Source organism: Pectinophora gossypiella, chromosome 19 (assembly GCF_024362695.1).
Source record: "Pectinophora gossypiella chromosome 19, ilPecGoss1.1, whole genome shotgun sequence".
NCBI lineage: Eukaryota > Metazoa > Arthropoda > Insecta > Lepidoptera > Gelechiidae > Pectinophora > Pectinophora gossypiella.
In genome coordinates, this window is record NC_065422.1 from 12,691,921 (window position 1) to 12,713,008 (window position 21,088).

The 21,088-nt window shown below is 39.3% G+C and overlaps 2 protein-coding genes across 3 annotated transcripts in view; both read right to left on the reverse strand.

Annotated features, from left to right (window-relative positions):
- LOC126375676 (putative oxidoreductase GLYR1 homolog) overlaps positions 1-21,088 on the reverse strand; it is a 342,593-nt gene that overhangs the window by 128,999 nt on the left and 192,506 nt on the right. The window lies entirely within an intron of this gene.
- Positions 1-21,088, reverse strand: part of LOC126375633 (uncharacterized) — a 60,805-nt gene that overhangs the window by 12,038 nt on the left and 27,679 nt on the right. For both annotated transcript variants that reach the window (XM_050022655.1, XM_050022654.1), the window contains exon 4: positions 6,532-6,665. In XM_050022655.1, the coding sequence (XP_049878612.1) occupies positions 6,532-6,665 (134 nt within the window). The remainder of the gene's footprint in view (positions 1-6,531; positions 6,666-21,088) is intronic.

Sequence of the window (21,088 nt, forward strand, 5' to 3'; positions counted from 1 at the left end):
CTCGGTCTGCGCTTGTTGAAGTTAAGCAACTTTCGCAAAGGCCGGTCATAGGATGGGTGACCGAAAAAAAAAAGTTTTCATCTCGAGCTCCTCCGTGCTTCGGAAGGCACGTTAAGCCGTTGGTCCCGGCTGCATTAGTCGTTAATAACCACCAATCCGCACTGGGCCCGCGTGGTGGTTTAAGACCCGATCTCCCTATCCATCCATAGGGAAGGCCCGTGCCCCAGCAGAGGGGACGTTAATGAGCTGGTGATGATGATGATGAATAGCAATATACTCTCCCCCTATTACATGGGACTTCAAAATAGCTGGCGAGGAGTGAGTGTTATGATAAGTAAGTATGCCTAAGTATTAAGTATGATAAGTTTATTGATAACTCTTTGATCGAGCTCGAACCATTCTAGTAGTTCTCTGTACCATGACAACAAGCTTCAAATTAAAGCACATAATAACGGGTTCTTACCGCGTTTAAATGGGGATATGTGACTCCCGATATTTCGACACTGTTGCAAGTGCCATGATCACGGGATGACTGATGAGATTGGGGTGGAGTAGGTAGATCCATAATTTTCTACGGGCAGACATATCTGTCTACCCTCTTTCTTTGCCGCTATGTTTTTGATATCGGAATGTTAGGAGCCATCTGAACTCGCACCAAACTCGAACCCATTATTATGTGCTTTAATTATGATAATAACCGCGTAAACTTAAAACAATGTATAAGCTTCAAATTCTTCCTGAAATAAATTCTCAACACTTCAAAAGCCTTGATAAACTATTTTTGCGTTTTTTTTTTCACAAATCATATCTCGCGTCTGTTTTCATTCGTTGCAATACTCTTACGTCTAATCATCAGCTCCATGAATCCTCTCATCATTTATCATCGACTTTGTTCCCAGTTTGTTTAGATCTTGACTTCTAACATATTTCATCTTTCTAAAGCTTGTTATTATATTTCATCTTGGGATCGCTTTTTGAATATTTGTTTGCTCAAGATATCTGGATGTTCCTCTCGAGACGTAAATCTGAGCTGATGACGTGTGTCTGTCATTAGATTGATTTATCGGCTCATTCAGAGTGATTGGCGCTTGTCATTGTAACCTTCTATACCGTTGCCGTCTGGTCACCGTCTGGTTGTTACCCTGATGCATCATTTTATTCGGTAACGGCCTCCGTGGTCCAGTGATTGAGCGTTGGGCTCACGATCCGGAGGTCCCGGGTTTCCCGGTGGGGACATATCACAAAAATCACTTTGTGATCCCTAGTTTTGTTAGGACGTTACAAGCTGATTACCTGATTGTCCGAAAGTAAGACGATCCGTGCTTCGGAAGGCACGTTAAGCCATTGGTCCCGGTTACTTCTTACTGATGGTACGTAGTCATTATATGAGTCATGTCAGGGCCCTTTGGCGGGTCAATTAGTAACCCACATTCCCGTATTGGGCTGGTTTTCCCTTGGCGGTTTGGAAGGTCAGACAGGCAGTCGCTTCTGTAAAAATTAGGACCTGTCAAACGTTCAGGTTAGGTAAGCAGACCCTGTGAAAAAACGGGATAATGCGGGGATGATGAGAACGAAGAAGATCTGTGGGTGTACCAAATGGCGCTGAGCTCATAGTTCTAGAAACTCACACGGTTGGAGTGTGACATTTAATTTACGACCCATTTCTGAGAAGCGAGGATGACACGATTGGGTTATGCCAATGGTTTACGACCTGTCCAATGCATAAGTGATATTTATGACAATATTTCGTCGTGTAACTATGCAAGAAAGTCTTCTGGTTGGTAGAAGAGATCATTTTCACATTCATTGTCTCACTATTATAGATTTTTTTTACGTGACTTATTGTAGACTTGCCGCAGATGGCATTAACTACTTGGCCGGACAAATGGGGAGCACTGAAGGCTCTCATCCGGTACAACGTTTAAGACAACAGGCCTGAAGGTGCACTATTATAGAATAGGTGCTGATTCTTGTAGACACCAACTAATTTTATTTTAAGTTAAACCTATCATTTTCTTATCCGCCGAAAATGAAAGGGATGGACGATTGATGGACTCCTATCCATGGTATAAGACCAGGTAGGACCAGGTATGCTCAATCCTATGACAAGCAGCCATTGCTAGCCCGTCGATGACGTAAGTGTTACCATTAAATTGGTACCTCCAACATTCCAAGGACGTAAATTTTATTATTGAAAATTAAATGAATTATTGACTAATGTATTTAATTACTACTAGCTTTTGCCCGCGACTTCGTCCGCGTGGCGTCTTTTATAAGAGAGAGATCTTTGTGTGTGTGGGAGTGCATACTTATGCAGTTTAGATTTTTTCATACAATTTTTTTCCCAATACCTCCCATTTTTCAAAATACAGCCAAAAATAAACTTTATATTTATTAAGGTATGCATGCATGCTAGATTGAATCAATTGATTGAATTGATTTTTTTTAAATTGATTGTTCATTGAGTTTTAATTTTAATACACACTTCCTCTCTTCCCTTCAACGTTGCTGTGCCCTACAGGGTCCATGTTTTAGTTCCTATGCCTATGTAACACCCCATTGTACTACATGGAATGCAATAAATAATTTAATTGAATTGAATTGAAAACATCTATCTTACGCGGTTTAGATTTTTTCATACAAATGTTTTTTTCCCGCTTACTCCCGTTTCCGTGGGAATTTTGCAATATCCTGTTGCAACTAAGCTTTAAGTTTACTAAAGTACCTGCATGCCAAATTTCAAACGTCTAACTTGAGTGGTTTAGATTTTTCATACAAAAGGATTTTCCCGCTAATTCCCGTTCCCGTGGGAATTTCGGGAATTCCTTTCTTAGTGCACCTCTACGGTATCTAAGGTACCTGCGAGCCAAATTTCAAACATCTAACTTGAATGGTTTAGATTTTTCATACAAAAGGATTTTCCCGTTAATTCCCGTTCCCGTGGGAATTTCGAGAATTCCTTTCTTAGTGTACCTCCACGGTACCTAAGGTACCTGCATGACAAATTTCAAACGTCTAACTTGATTGGTTTAGATTTTTCATACAAAAGGATTTTCCCGTTAATTCCCGTTCTCGTGGGAATTTCGGGAATTCCTTTCTTAGTGCACCTCTACGGTACTTAAGGTATCTGCATGCCAAATTTCAAACGTCTAACTTGAGTGGTTTAGATTTTTCATACAAAAGGATTTTCCCGCTAATTCTTGTTCCCGTGAGAATTTTAGGAATTCCTTTCTTAGTGCACCTCTACGGTACCTATGGTACCTGCATGCCAAATTTCAAACGTCTAACTTGAGTGGTTTAGATTTTTCATACAAAAGGATTTTCCCGCTAATTCCCGTTCCCGTGGGAATTTCGGAAATTCCTTTCTTAGTACACCTCTACAGTATCTAAAGTACCTGCGAGCCAAATTTCAAACATCTAACTTGAATGGTTTAGATTTTTCATACAAAAGGATTTTCCCGTTAATTCCCGTTCCCGTGAGAATTTCGGGAATTCCTTTCTTAGTGCACCTTCACGATACCTAAGGTACCTGCATGACAAATTTCAAACGTCTAACTTGAGTGGTTTAGATTTTTCATACAAAAGGATTTTCCCGCTAATTCCCGTTCTCGTGGGAATTTCGGGAATTCCTTTCTTAGTGCACCTCTACGGTACCTAAGGTACCTGCATGCCAAATTTCAAACGTCTAACTTAAGTGGTTTAGATTTTTCATACAAAAGGATTTTCCCGCTAATTCCCGTTCCCGTGGGGATTTCGGGAATTCCTTTCTTAGTGTACCTCTACGGTATCTAAGGTACCTGCATGCCAAATTTCAAACGTCTAACTTGAGTGGTTTAGATTTTTCATACAAAAGGATTTTCCCGCTAATTCCCGTTCCCGTAGGATTTTCGAGAATTCCTTTCTTAGTGCACCTCTACGGTATCTAAGGTACCTGCATGCCAAATTTCAAACGTCTAATTTGAGTGGTTTAGATTTTTCATACAAAAGGATTTCCCTTCACTACTCTGCTCCTATTGATTGTAGCGTGATGAAAAGTATACTATAACCTGTCCAGGAGTGTGAAGAATAATTGTACCAAGTTTCATTAAAATCCGTCCAGTAGTTTTTGTTTCTATAAGGAACATACAGACAGACAGACACACAGACAGACAGACAGACAGACAGACAGACAGACAGACAGACAAAAATTTTACTGATTGCATTTTTGGCATCAGTATCGACCACTTATCACCCCCTGATAGTTATTTTGAAAAAATATTTAATGTACAGAATTGACCTCTCTACAGATTTATTATAAGTATAGAAGATTACTTGGCACATATATAAAAAAATATTAAAATTGTAAGTAAATCTTTTACTAAAAGTCCAAAATTTCCTTGCTATGTAAATATAAGAACATTGGTCGTGGGTAAGTTATTTATTACGAAATGGCAATACAGTGCGGGATGACGTCAGCTGGGCTAACCTTGAAATGTTAGCTGTCAGTTTTGAGCATACCTGGTCTTCTTATAGCATGCTCCTATCCTTACTTACATGCGTTAAGTACATGAGACTCTTAGGGTGGTATTAACAAACTAATCTCAGCTTTGAGACTGTCCTCAAGATCATGTCAATGTGACAGTTCTTATAGAAAAACATGGATTTGAGCATGATCTTGAGGGCAGTCTCAGATGAGATTCATTTATTAATACCACCCTTAGATGGAAGAAAATCGGTTTACAAGCAAATAAACTTGGGAACGTACTTGCTTCATCTTGAGTCTATGATATGGGATTGACTTGAGCCAGGCTGATGAGGTTGGTAATCCACCTCACAACCCACACGATAGAAGAAGATTTGAGCTATTGAGTGTAGACCGCGTCAATCTAATTTATTCCATTTTGAAAATTCATATTTAGAAGAGATACCAACGATCCCTTGAACTGATACCCAGGATCCAGGGTATGCAGTGACACATGCATATGGTGGATAGGCCCAGGTGCACGCCACGTCACCTCTTACGTGTCTTGGCTGCTAACGGCAAAACTATTTCTGCGCGCTCAAATACCTAATGCCAAACCGCACTCACATTCACACGACCAACCACCGATGACCCTCTACACCTCTTGACGTCTCCAAGATAATAGATAGATCCGGAGAAGAACTACAGATGACCAGAGTCAAAGTTAAACTGGTCGAGGATCTACCAGACGGCGCAGCGAAAAATAGATGTCAAATGCACACCGATTGATAATTGAATCTTTTTAATTCATCTTTGTCTGCTATTCATAGTGCTTTCGGGGTTTCTATTTTTGTAATTGATTCTATTACGATAATGACATTAATAAAGTCTCATGATGTTTTTATTTTCACATGATTTGCGACCTTTGTATTGTTGCTGCTAATAGTATGATTTGTAATAAGAATCACGCGACGACACATTTGCTATAATTACCTTCTTCTGTCATGTGGATTGTGAGGTGGATGACCAAATCGTCAACCCTGGCGTCAGGGTTAATATTGAGCCGCCAAATGACCGTAACATGAGTCATGTACCGGCTACCTACTTACATCAGTAAGTAGTAACCAAGAAAAAGCTTAACGTGCCTTTCGAAGCACGGATCGGATTGGATAAGTGCCTAGTCTTACGTGATAACGAGGGACTTTCCAGGCTACGTTCTCCAAAAATAATAAATGTTCAAAAGCAAATGTATGAACCATATATGAGGCACTAAATTTGAACCATCAGCATGTCCCACAGGCACTAGGGAAAATGGGAAAATCCGACGGGAGGCTTTTCGGATTGTTCTTTTCTTACCATAGCGCGTATATGTACAGTCATGAGCAATATCATGTACCCACTTTAGAACCCTGTCGCACTATCATATTTGACATTTAATGAGACTTACGGTTTAATTTAACAAAAAAGTTAATGTGATATGGTTTCAAAGTGTTTACATATTAGTACTCGTGACCGTATTAGTACATAATTTTCAATGTGTATATCGAAAAGTAACATTGCATGAGAGGTCGATATCTAATTTTCAGTTACACAGTGAACTTGTTAATTCTGTTTTAAACTGAATCCTAACCGCCTCCGTGATCCAGTGGATGAGCGTTGGGCTAACGACCCGGAGGTCCCGGGTTCGAATCCAGTAGCGGACATATCACAAAAAAAACCACTGTGATGATTCCTAGGTTGGTTATTGTGAGCTACGGTAATAGCTTCTTCTTATCGTGTCGATGGCAAACTAAATAGTATCGGCCCAAAACTTGGCAACAAGTATGGCGCTATCTGCAGCGCTCATTAGATCCTCCTGCGTGCAGGTGTTATACCTATATGATGTGGACTGTATTACTATATGAATAAATAATAAATACTTAGCTAAATGAGAGAGATTTTTAATGTATTTTCACCAATAAGAACAATACGTGAGCAAGAAACAAAACCAAGATACAAAACGTTGTCAAAAAAGAAGAAATATAAAAAACATGTAAAAAGATTATAAAATCTGCGAAGAGTTCGCAACAGTTATGACATAAACTACTCACATCATCCCCTTTCTCGAGCGCGCTGAGGGACGCCAGCGAAGCCCTGGAGCCCCCATGCTGCTGTCTTCGCAGCGCCCGCTCTGTTTCCACACACTGCGCCAGAGGCACCCCGAATACACTGCCTGCTGTTGATTCTATGGAGACAGAAAATATTAGTTTTATTACAAAACGAAGTATAAAGTATGTTTAATATAAGTGTCATCATCATAATTAAAACACATAATAGCGGGTTCTTACCGCGTTTAAAGCAGGGATATGAGACTCCCGATATTTCGACACTATTGTAAGTGCCATGATCACGGGAGTCTCATATTCCAGCTTTAAACGTGGTCATCATCATCATCCTTTGCGAAAGTTGCTTAACTTCAACAATCGCAGATCGAGCGCGTTTACCGCTGCGCCACCGAGCTCCTCAAACGCGGTAAGAACCCGTTAATATGTATCATAACCGCGTAAACTTAAAACAATCTCATCATCATCTTCTCGTGTGATCTGTAAGGTCAATGACCAACCCCACCATACCCGATATCAGAGTTATTCATCATCATCATCCCCCTAGCATTATTCCGTTTTTAGAATGGAATAAAATAGAATAGAAAAAGTTTATTATAAAAGGACGCCACACACAAAAAAAAGACAACAACATCATATCTTTCCACTAAAACAATTACAAAAAAGCAGGATGTTTGTTGAAATGATCATAAGGTGGTGGTGGACGTCCTGAGATAAAAGGGCCTCACTCGGCACAAGTCGCGGAGTGAACCACGACGCTGATATTATGTGGACCCTGTTGGGTGACGCACGAACATCTTTTTCACAATTTTTCACAGGGTCCTCTTACCCAACCTGAAGATTTGACAGGTCTGAGCTTTTCTTTATACTGATCAGAATAATAATGGATGGAGATGAAGTTGTGTCTGCGTGTAATAAAAAGGATCATCATTTATACCTAAAAACAAAGATAAAAGATGTATATGTTCCGTGCTTCGGAGGGCACGTTAAGCCGTTGGTCCCGGTTATTAGCCGTAAAAACACCTCCACCAACGCGCATTGGAGCAGCGTGGTGGAGTATGCTCCATACGTCTCCGGTTGATTGAGGGGAGGCTTGTGCACAGCAGTGGGACGTATATAAGCTGTTGTTGTTATGTTATGTATGTTATGTTATGTATAAGTATCAATGAAATTAGAAGGTTAAACGAAGGAAAAGCTGTACAGAGCCATCTATATTTTTTTTTTGAGGAACGTAGCCTGAAAAGTACCTCATTGTTTACAATCTGGCCACTGCTTTTTATCGACAGCATTCTCTAACTTTACTATTCGTAGTTTGCGTTGCTTTATAACCTGATTATTGCTTCCTGAAATGCGTGCGTTAAATCCTTTATTTCTCTATTGTGGGTTCGGTAATAGTGTAGACGAGAATAGGGCGCTGAGAATAGCTCGACCTTTACTGTATACTATACAGTGTGGAAGCGTGGTATAAGCAGAAATAGGATCCGCAAACACTTGTAAACATAACATATTAAGCCTACAGCCACAGACTGGATACTCCTTACAAAAATGATAAAAACAAGGACACGGTTACCTAGCAGAAATTGCTGTGCCGCCTATTGTGCTTATGTTTTTATTCCTATGTTTAAGTCCTTTGTATATATGTCGCTGTGCAATAAAGTACTATTGATTAAATGATTGAAAACAGGCCTCCTCTTAATCAACTGGAGGCTACTCCACCACGCTGCTCCACTGCGGGTTGGAGATAGTGTTGTTTTTGTACGGCTAATAGTCGGGCCCAACGAATTAACGTGCCCTCCGAAGCACGTAATCTTCTTACTTTTTCGGACAATCGGTTCTATAGTGTGGGTTGTGACTTGAATTACCATCCTCAGCAATTCTGTCAGGGTTATTATTGAGCCACTAAAGGCCCCTGAAGTAGTAACCGGGACTGACGGCTTATTGTGTCTTCCGAAGCACGGATCATGTTACTTTCGGACAGTCAAGTTTATTGATCAGCCAGTAATGTCCTAACCAAATTAGGGAACACAAAGCGATTTTTGTAATATGTCCCCATAGGGATTTGAACTCGGGACCTCCGGATCGCGAGCCCGACGTTCAATCACAGAGGCCGTTAAGAGTATAGGATAGCAGTGCTACTTTTTGCAAGAAAAGTTCTGGATTTGATATAAGAATGTTTATCAGCAAGCGATGAAACATGTCCTTGATATTTTATAAGGAATAAGCATTAGGCTCATTCAAATATCATCATCATCAGCCGTACGACGCCCACTGCTGGGCATAGGCCTCCCCCAAGGATCTTCACGAAGATGTAGAATCTACATATATGAAAATTTTTCTTTCGCGAAACATATTTAAATCTTGGTCAAATCTAATCCCTGGTGAAAAAAAACCAAAATGGCGGAAAAACAAGATGGCCGCCATACAAAATTTTTGTTTTTCCTGAAAATGCCTCGAGGGTAAAAATGATGTATAGGGATGTGATCGGATCGTCATGTTGAGTATTTCAATACTGCTCGATCTTGAAAAACTGCTCCGCATCAGGGAGACACCCTACGGCCTGGCAAAACTATCGCACCTGGAACTTTATTTTTTCCACCAGGCCTATTATAATCTTGGTCAAATTTAATTGCAGTTGAAAAAAAATCAAAATGGCGGAAATTCAAGATGGCCGCCATACAAATTTTTCTTTTTTCCTGAAAATGCCTCGGGCGTAAAAATGATGTATAGGAATGTAATCGGATCGTCATGTTGAGTATTTCAATACTGCTCCATCTTGAAAAACTGCTCCGCATCAGGGAGACACCCTACGGCCTGGCAAAACTATAATACCTGGAGCAATATTTTTTTCACGAAACCTATTTAAATCTTGGTCTAATTTTATCCCCGGTGAAAAAAAACAAAATGGCCGAAAAACAAGATGGCCGCCATACAAATTTTTGTTTTTCCAGAAAATGTCTCGGGTGTAAAAATGATGTATAGGGGTGTGATCGGAACGTCATCTTGGAAAACTGCTCCGCATCAGGGAGACACCCTACGGCCTGGCAAAACTATAGCACCTAGAACTTTTTTGATTTCACGAGACCTATTCAAGTCTTGGTCAAATTCTATCGCGGTAAAAAAATGGCGGGAAAACAAGATGGCCGCCATACAAAGCTTCGAACTAAACCAGGACACGCGAGCAGCTTGCTGCGAGCGAACCACGCGAAATCTAGTTATATATAATAACTATGAGTAGGACAAAAGGCTACAAGTAGCGTTCTGATTTACTAACCCTCTGCTCACCCCATTAGGATGTTCCAGTCTCGCGTCCCGCAATTAGAAAAGTACAGATTCTTATAAGCTATGATTAATGTTCCTCATCTCACATTTCAACGTTTACAAAATTATTATCATGAACTTTGGACAAAAAGCCAAGCGTTTGTGTCGGACGAAACATGTAATATATCAGAAAAAGACCAATTGCCAAGAATTTCAAAAATGTTACCTACTAACATGTGTGTAAGTAGGTACACTTATCAACTAAGAACTGCAGGAGGGCAGACGAAAACAAGGCAGCCAGATGGTGTTTGAAGATTAAAGATTAGCATCACAATTCAACCCTGACACCAGGGTTGATGAGGCTGGTATTCCACCTCACAACCCACACGATAAGAAGAAGAAGATCACAATTCAACTATGAAAACGATTACATATTTATATTTTACATAGGTATTGATAGAAAGAATAGAATCGAAAAATATACTCTCCTTCCGATAAACTGTGAAAGACATACTTACAATACAAGGAACAAAAATAAAATTGATATCCAAAATTGTAGGCTAAGTAAATGAAATATTTTTTTGGGGTTATGTATACGTTTTTACAATAAAATACCAGACAGTATTTCAGAAAGCTCATCAACATCATCATCATCATCACCAGCCCATTAACGTCCCCACTGCTGGGGCACGGGCCTTCCCTATGGATGGATAGGGAGATCGGGCCTTAAACCACCACGCGGGCCCAGTGCGATTTGGTGGTTATTAACGACTGCTAATGCAACCGGGACCAACGGCTTAACGTGCCTTCCGAAGCACGGAGGAGGTCGAGATGAAAACTTTTTTTTTTGTGGTCACCCATCCTAAGACCGGCCTTTGCGAAAGTTGCTTAACTTCAACAATCGCATACCGAGCGCGATTACCGCTGCGCCACCGAGCTCCTCAGAAAGCTCATGTGAAGCTTACTTTATGTAAAAAAGATTATTATAAAATTAATGACCTGAATGATAAAAATGCCTGGTGTTAAATGTGTTCCTCTAGTTATCAAATAACTTGCAATAACTACATTGATTTAAAAGATGTGTTTCTGTTGCAGTTTCTTGTCATTTCTTCTCCTCAGCCGAAACACAAGACAAATTATGAAATTCTGACAGATCTAAAACTAACTAAAAACATTTTCTTTTTTCTATTCACTTAACTTACCTATTTATGCATTTTAATGAAGAAAAACGTAACAATAAGTCCGACATTTTCACAATTTTTCTATGACGTCGTAGTGTGCTTTTTCATAGAAATTCTATAGTAAACTTAAGATAATAACTCATTGGTGCAAGTCCAGTACCGGGGCGCGAAATGGTGTTACCCGATGGGGAAAAAGACGGTGTACCTCAGCACCATAGTGACTATTATTATTATTATTTCAGTAGATCTAGTTTTAATAGAGCTTCCGGTTAAAAGTCCGTCGCTTGAGAGAACAGCGCGTTATGTTGCGTTTCGCAACGCTTCAGTTCAAACCAATTTCCACGGCTGAACTAAAACACAAATGACACTAGACGTTCATTACCAGCTTTTTAATAGATTAGAGAAAATAAAATTCGTTTAGAAAGAGAGTCAATAATTTAATGGATATTAGAAATAATTTGGCAGCGCGTACCCACGCGGCGTGTCGGGCAATAAAGTGTTTTGTATGCGCGCGCGCTGTCCAAACAGAAGATTTTTATTGTATTCGAGTGAGCACGTGTGTGTGACGTCACTTTATAGTTGTTTGATAAAAATGTCACTCATCATTCTCGAATTCAGTGGAAAGTAAATAAATTATTATACTTACATACATTATTTTTTCGTTTTCGTGCGGTTACTACTAATATAATATTTGAGAAATATCATGTAGAACCCACTTTACAACCCTGTCGCATAATATTTTTGACATTTAGCAAGACTTACAGTTAAATTTGATAAAAAAGCTAACTGGCATGGTACTAAAGTGAAAGGAAAGTCAGTGTGGGATTTCAGATTTTTTTCTCTCCTAAGTTTAGGTATCAGTTTATGAAACTAGATTTGAAATAATTGTATTACTTATAATAATATTTAAGTAAACAAGTATTAAATATAATTTTATTAATTCAAAGTATTTTATTTCAGATTAATATCCATAATTATAAGTAAGTATATTAGATTACATAAACTCACGCCCGTAATCCCAAATGGGGTGGGCAGAGCCACAAGTAATCAAAGACAACTTGCAGCCACTGTTGATACGAAGTCCTAAGATGGATATGATGAACCTTATGGTGATAAGGGATCAGCCTATCGCCCATAACATATACATATATTAGATTAGATAAATTAAAATTAAATTATATAAAAAAAATAAAACAATATAAAACAACAATATTTTTGTATTGTAGGATAAAATTAAATGGATAGCTTTTAAGTTTTGAAATGTAACATAATATTATAATGTTTTAGTGTAAGTGACTGTTAGTAAACTAAAATATTTATTTTATTTTATTTACTAGGACATTGATAATTTTAATTTTAGTATTAAATTGAGTAATTATTTATTTAAGTAGTAATGCGGGGGTAAGTAGTTAGTTCATCTTGCGATTAATGTACCTCTGACTACCCCAATTGGGATACAGTCTAAGCTCATGACTATGTTTGTTGTTATGCTTTGTTGTTTATTTAAGTAAAACTACCAAATTACATAAAAAAATATCTAGTGAACTACAGTTGAAGTAAAAGTTGAGTCATGAAAAAAGAATGATGAAATTCTGTTCACTACATACAGACAGATCTAAAAATAACGAAAAACATTTTCTTTAATTTTATAATTTATATGGGATACAGAAATAAAACGGGATATTTTAATTATCTTCACACCTTGTATTTTAATAAATTTTCCAAAAAAATATACACTTCTTCCCTTATCCTCTAACCTTGACATGCCCATAGCCTAGCCTTTCTTACTTTTTAAAACTGCCTTCCGTCCCATTCATTAACAATCCTCCATTCATACCATAAACAATCAAATTCCCATACATTATCCTTCCATAGTATTCTCACTTTCCTACATTTATGTATGAATTATCAATCAGGAAAAACGTTCGTGTAATTAGGAATAAGTCCGACATTTGTGTGCACAGTCACAGTGTGCTTTTTCATACAAATTCCATAGTAATTTTCTTTTGACGTTTAGTAAAAAGTAACTGATTTGACTAATTGGAAACTCCCCTAATAACAAAAGACATGAGTCACTTAGTCATTTTGCGAAAAAAGTAAAGTCCGAAAATATTTTCCGTAGTGAAGGCCGTCACTCTAGTTTTGTATCATTAAGAAACCATTCTTTACCAAAATGAACACTAAAACGTAAACATGACCCACATTCTGCTTCTGTGATAAGGAAAAACACTTTCTTCAATGTATTGAGGAAAACTGGCGCAAGTACAAAACAAACACTAAAAATAAAATACACACATACATCTAAGTGAAAATAAACTGAACAAGGTCCTTAATAATTTCCAAAGTTACGTTGACAAATTATAAGGAAGTTTGGAAGAAATAAAATTGCGGAGGAAAGATAGACAGATAAAATCTTTATACAATTTGAACGTATATGAAATGTTAGACTTAAAACTAGGGTACTAGCTCTCCCTCAATCAGCGCTTATCGCTATCGCCCCACTAGGGTCGATTAATTCTTTCAAATATTTTTCCTCTCCGACGACGCCCTGAGCCGAGGTTCGCGCCCAACTGGGCACCCTCAGGCCTGTTGTCTTAAAACGTTGTACCGGATGAGAGCCTTCAACGCTCCCCATTTGTCCGGCCAAGTAGTTAATTCCACATGCGGCAAATCTAAAATAAGTCACGTCAAAAAAAAAGAAGATACTAGCTCGGCTAATGTCGTATCGACCCACATGAGGAGCAATATGATGCCGATTTTCAACATACATACATACATACATAAACTCACGCCCGTAATCCCAAATGGGGTGGGCAGAGCCACAAGTAATCAAAGACAACTTGCAGCCACTGTTGATACGAAGTCCTAAGATGGATATGATGAACCTTATGGTGATAAGGGATCAGCCTATCGCCCATAACATTAGTCCATCATGTTAGAGGACGCAATCCCGCAATCCCGCAATCCGATTTTCAAGACCCATAAAAAATAATACAAAAAACAATACAAAGAAAGACTGAGCCTAAGACTAAGAATAAATGTGGACGACATATTATATATCACAGTATGATTTTGAAGTCATTTATTGGTCAGCAAAAATTTAGCTTCGATCGCCATCGACTCGCAAAGAAGAAGAAGAATGTGGACGAAACAATAAGGTACGTTATGTCGAAACATGGAAATTCATCCTTTAGGGAAAGTTATGCTCATAAGCATTTACACCGAAACTTTTCCAAAGCAAAGCTTCTCCGGACTTGCACCAAAGAGTTATTAATTTATCTTAAAAGCAGTTTACACTAACTTGACTCAACCATTATAGACGGCGATACGACTCGCCACCTATCACGTTGGTCTAACAAAAAGCTCGGTGAGCTGTGGGTACTTTGTTCATCTTGCGATGGATGTACGTACGACAAGCTGCAAAAATCCAATCAGTTTTTTGCAAAGTACTTAGTAAATTAACTGGTTGCACTTAAGACCTCCTGGTTACATGTTGTTTCTTTAATCTTCTTCTTCTTCTATCGTGTGGGTTGTGAGGTGGAGTACCAACCCTATCAACCCTGGTGTCAGGGTTACTATTGAGCCGCCAAAGGCCTTATGCAACGACTACTTACTTACATCAGTAAATAGTAACCGGGACCAACAGCTTAAAGTGCCTTCCGAAGCACGGATCGTCTTACTTTCGGACAATCAGGTGATCAGCCTGTAACGTCGTAACCAAAACTAGGGATCAGAAAGTGATTTTTGTGATATGTAAATTATGCGCCATATAATCAACAATACCTAGGCAACGGGGTTTACCAGATCTGACGCCAACAACAACTAATGGTTCATTATTTTACCACTGTTTACTAATAATTCTGGTGTCAGTGATTGAACTTTTGCTATTTGATTGTAATTATATATATAGAGATATAGTTTTTTTTTCTTTGACGTGACTTATTGTAGATTTGCCGCAGATGGCATTAACTACTTGGCCGGATTTGAGATTTGATATAGTCGTGAGCTCATGTATCATCATCATCAGCCCATTAACGTCCCCACTGCTGGGGCACGGGCATTCCCTATGGATGGATAGGGAGATCGGGCCTTAAACCATCACGCGGGCCCAGTGCGGATTGGTGGTTATTAACGACTGCTAATGCAGCCGGGACCAACGGCTTAACGTGCCTTCCCAAACACGGAGGAGCTCGAGATGAAAATTTTTTTTGTGGTCACCCATCCTATGACCGGCCTTTGCGAAAGTTGCTTAACTTCAACAATCGCAGACCGAGCGCGTTTACCGCTGCGTCACCAAGTTCCTTATGTATAGGTAAGAAATGGTCACAATCTACAACGAAGCATCTCCAAAGCGAGGTAGGCAAGCGAGCGATGGTGTGAAGCCATCAAAAATGCTAGTGTTTACTCCAGCGGCAGAACAATATATTGCGGCGCGATGACGGACAGTTCTCATACGCGGCGCCTGCGCCTATTTTTAAGCGTTTGTATACGCTAGCTAGCCTGAGGCGGTAGGGCTGCTACAAAATGTAATTATTATACTTAATATAACCGGAACAAACCGGACGGTCCGGGTCCGGACCTGTCAAATTTTCGGATTAGGTAAGCGGAATCTGTGAAAAAGGGGATAATGTTAGGGAGATGATTATACTTAATACACATTTTTTTTAACTAAGTATACGCGGTTATTATCATAATTGAAACACATAATAACGGGTTCTTACCGCGTTTAAAGTAGGGATATGAGACTCCCGATATTTCGACACTGTTGCAAGTGCCATGATCACGGGTAAGAACCCGTTATTATTTATTTCAATTATAGTTAATATAACCGAGCTTTCTGTTAGACCGATGTGGTAGGTGGTGAGCCGTATCGCCGTCTATAATGGTCACCATCAAAAAAAATTCTGTGACGCGTGGTGTTTAGTTAATTTTTCGATGAATGTACTTCTGACTACCCCAATTGGAATGTAGTCGTGAGCTTTGGAAGGATAATGAATGGGAATTTGATTGTTTATGGTATGAAAGGAGGATGGTAAATGAATGGGACGTAAGGCAGTTTTAAAAAGTAAGAAAGGCGGGTCTTTGGTGCGATGTCGTTCGGGTTAGAGGATTTTGTTAAAATATAAGGAGTAAAGATATTTAAAATATCCTGTGTTATTTCGATATCCCACAATTTATGTTACGTTATAAAAGAGATATGAAAAGAGTATAATAGGCGGCCTCATTACATACATAAAAAGCTTATATACGTCCCACTGCTGGGCACTGTCCTTCCCGCAATCCACCGCAGGGAGTAGGTATAGAGCATACATTCATCGCGCTGACCTTCTAGGAGTTGGTTAAGGTATTTGGACTAGAATCCCGTGACCAACGGCTTAACGTGCCTTCCAAAGCACGGTATCATCTTACTTTTTCGGACAATCAGGCGAATCACACCTATATAATGTCCTTATCAAAAACAAAAAAGCCCCTATCGGGATTTGAATTCGGGACCTCCGGATCGTGAGCCATTGAACCACTGAGCTGTGTTTGAAAAATATGGGATGGGGAGAATTACGTTAATTAATAAAAATCACAACGTATCCGCATCAGCCCTATAGACTTGCCATTTTCATAATTTCCAACGAAATTTTCTGGGATGTAGTGTACTTGGTATGTAACTGTTTCGCTTGTTTCTGCGCCGGCGCCGCTAAATATACTTCTGTTATGATCCGCGGACCTGGCTTTGTGATACACTCGCATTATGACGATTACTTAGAACGTGATACGTACATAACTACATAAACTCACGTTTATTTCCCACCGGGGTAAGCAGAGGGTATGGAAAGCCGTTTGACACAATCGGAGTGCAAATTTGAAGTATGAAGTAAGTATTATTTGCTCATACTTGTACCCAATGCAGATATGCAAAAAGGCTTGGCTGACTTGGCGACTCAGCAAGGCACGGTGGATGGCCTAGGGCGACGGTAGAGGGCAAATAGTTATCGTCGGCCAGACACATCATCTGACCTCTCCTTCAGTCGTATCGGTTTTCCGTTCCACTGAAGCAAGGAGGGGTAAGACGAATGTGTGCGCCTGCGTACCTGACCGCTTCCGTATGGTACGCGTTTCGCTTTCATTTGGCCCTTCCAACCTGTTTCTTCTATTCCGTGGTTGCGGACGACAGATTTAAAATTGCAACCCCAGATAATCCTTCAAAAATTGGTTCATTGGTAAATGTTACAATCTTAGATATCTGTCGTAAATCTTAAGGTTTTACATTTATCGCAGTTAAACGACGTCGACCAAGATTACAAACCAAACCAAACAATAAACATGTCGAAATAAGATTGATATTTGTTTGTCAAACAATAAAACGACTAAGAATAAATATTCTTTTATAGTTTATAGGCTTTTTATAGGAATCTAAAATTACTTATACGTAAGTTCTACTAACCTGAGAAATGCTTTTAGCTGGCCCATTTCGGAGGTACCGAAACAGTGTTGCCAATTTTCGCTATTAAATAGTGACCTTCCCCACGGCGCGATTCGATATCGCACTGGGGGATTAAAAAGGCCACATTGAAACAATTCGTCTAAGAAAGCAATATTGCAGTTTGACAAAACTAATTGCGCAATGCAAACAAATGTCATATAGCAATACTGCTTTTTTAGATCAATTGCTTTAACCCCCCAGTATACTATACATACATAAACAAATCGCATCGCGCTGTGTGCGAAGTCACTTCGCATTCGACTGCCAGATTCGCTGGAATATTGTCAACATTGTTGTCATTAATAATGTTGCAAACTATTAATCATAATTTATTGCTCCAGTTACTAACTATATTTGCAACTTACGTCAATATTGTTATGTCTACTGGTATCAGTAAGATTTGATGGCTTTTTGGATTTAACCGAATTGCCTATATTCGAATTTTCGTCCTCCATAATTATCTATCGTCTTATAGACGCATGCAGGTTCAGAGTAGATTGTATTAGACCTTTTCTAACATTGATCTTCTATCGTGTGGGTTGTGAGGTGGAGTACCAACCTCATCAATCCTGGTGTCAGGGTTACTATTGAGCCGCCAAAGGCTCCTGACATGGCTCATGTAACGATTACTTACACCATTGACATTGATAGTTGTATTCAATGTTTTCTATTTCAATGTAGGTACGTCCTTCTAGGGCTTCTAGTTCTTCTACGTGTATTATTATATTATATATAGCTACAAACCCACTGACTGACTGACTGACTGACATAGTTGTTCTCCCAGAAGGAGTGTCGGGGGGTGAAAATGATGTATGGGGGGTGTGATCGGGACCTCCCGGTGAGTATGGGAAAACTTCCAGATCTTGGAAAACTGCTCCGCATCAGGGAGACACCCTACGGTCTGGCGCAACTATTATAGCTGGATCAAATTTTTTTTCGCAAAACCTATTTAAATCTTGGTCAAATTCTATTGTGGGTGAAAAAAAATCAAAATGGCGGAAATTCAAGATGGCCGCCATACAAAATTTTGTTTTTTCAGAAAATGCATCGGGAGTAAAAACTGTGTATGGAGATGTAATCGGAACGTCTTGTGGAGTATGAAAACACTTCTCTATCTTCAAAATCTGCTCCGCATCAGGGAGACACCCTACGGCCTGGCAAAACTATAAAACCTGGAGCAATTTTTCTTTCGCGAAACATATTTAAATCTTGGTCAAATCCAATCCCTGGTGAAAAAAAACCAAAATGGCGGAAAAACAAGATGGCCGCCATACAAAATTTTCGTTTTTCCTGAAAATGCCTCGAGGGTAAAAATGATGTATAGGGATGTGATCGGATCGTCATGTTGAGTATTTCAGTACTGCTCGATCTTGAAAAACTGCTCCGCATCAGGGAGACACCCTACGGCCTGGCAAAACTATAAAACCTAGAGCAATATTTTTTTCACGAAACCTATTTAAATCTTGGTCAAATTCAATCCCCGGTGAAAAAAAACCAAAATGGCGGAAAAACAAGATGGCCGCCATACGAAATTTTCGTTTTTCCCGAAAATGCCTCGGGGGTAAAAATGATGTATGAGGAATATGATCGAAACATCACGTTGAGTATGGAAATACTTTTCGATCTTCGAAAGCTGCTCCGCATCAGGGAGACACCCTTCAGCCTGGCGAAACTATCGCACCTGGAACTTTTTTGTTTTCACGAAGCCTATTAAAGTCTTGGTCAAATTTTATCGCCAGTGAAAAAAAACAAAATGGCCGAAAAACAAGATGGCCGCCATACAAAATTTTGTTTTTCCAGAAAATGTCTCAAAGGTAAAATTGATGTATAGGGGTGTGATCGGAATGTCATCTTGAAAAACTGCTCCGCATCAGGGAGACACCCTACGGCTCGGCAAAACTATAGCACCTAGAACTTTTTTGATTTCACGAGACTTATTCAAGTCTTGGTCAAATTCTATCGCGGTAAAAAAATGGCGGGAAAACAAGACACGCGAGCAGCTTGCTGCGAGCGAACCACGCGACATCTAGTACATATATATACATATACATATATTTGCCAGATAATCTGTTAAGTAAGCCTTTTCCAAAAATGAAATTCACTCGCTTTTCAAACTTGCATAGTGCTAAGAAAATAGTTTACAAATTGTAGCGGCCTCCAGACCTTATTATCTGAAATATATTCAAATATATTCTATCTAAAACCAACCTGGTATAACTGACTGTGTTTAAAAAGTATCTTGAATGTTAGGATGCGATCACTGTTTGAAGCGAGTGTTGATTATATTTGTAAACGTTGTGATACGCCCGCGACCGGATGACGCCGCGACTATGGTCATGAGCGGAGCGGATGAAGTCTAGATATGTAACGCTTTTAAGGTTTCTGTGGATTAAACGCTCACGAAACGTCTCGAAAGTAATATTTAATTAACTTAAACTAAACTATATTACTTAATTAAAAAGCCCGCCTCGAATCGTACCTGGTGCAAATGTACCCTGTATATTTAATTTAATTGTATATTTAAGACTAGATGTCGCGTGGTTCGCTCGCAGCAAGCTGCTCGCGTGTCTTGTTTTCCCGCCATTTTTTTACCGCGATAGAATTTGACCAAGACTTGAATAAGTCTCGTGAAATCAAAAAAGTTCTAGGTGCTATAGTTTTGCCGAGCCGTAGGGTGTCTCCCTGATGCGGAGCAGTTTTTCAAGATGACATTCCGATCACACCCCTATACATCAATTTTACCTTTGAGACATTTTCTGGAAAAACAAAATTTTGTATGGCGGCCATCTTGTTTTTCGGCCATTTTGTTTTTTTTCACTGGCGATAAAATTTGACCAAGACTTTAATAGGCTTCGTGAAAACAAAAAAGTTCCAGGTGCGATAGTTTCGCCAGGCTGAAGGGTGTCTCCCTGATGCGGAGCAGCTTTCGAAGATCGAAAAGTATTTCCATACTCAACGTGATGTTTCGATCATATTCCTCATACATCATTTTTACCCCCGAGGCATTTTCGGGAAAAACGAAAATTTCGTATGGCGGCCATCTTGTTTTTCCGCCATTTTGGTTTTTTTTCACCGGGGATTGAATTTGACCAAGATTTAAATAGGTTTCGTGAAAAAAATATTGCTCTAGGTTTTATAGTTTTGCCAGGCCGTAGGGTGTCTCCCTGATGCGGAGCAGTTTTTCAAGATCGAGCAGTACTGAAATACTCAACATGACGATCCGATCACATCCCTATACATCATTTTTACCCTCGAGGCATTTTCAGGAAAAACGAAAATTTTGTATGGCGGCCATCTTGTTTTTCCGCCATTTTGGTTTTTTTTCACCAGGGATTGGATTTGACCAAGATTTAAATATGTTTCGCGAAAGAAAAATTGCTCCAGGTTTTATAGTTTTGCCAGGCCGTAGGGTGTCTCCCTGATGCGGAGCAGATTTTGAAGATAGAGAAGTGTTTTCATACTCCACAAGACGTTCCGATTACATCTCCATACACAGTTTTTACTCCCGATGCATTTTCTGAAAAAACAAAATTTTGTATGGCGGCCATCTTGAATTTCCGCCATTTTGATTTTTTTTCACCCACAATAGAATTTGACCAAGATTTAAATAGGTTTTGCGAAAAAAAATTTG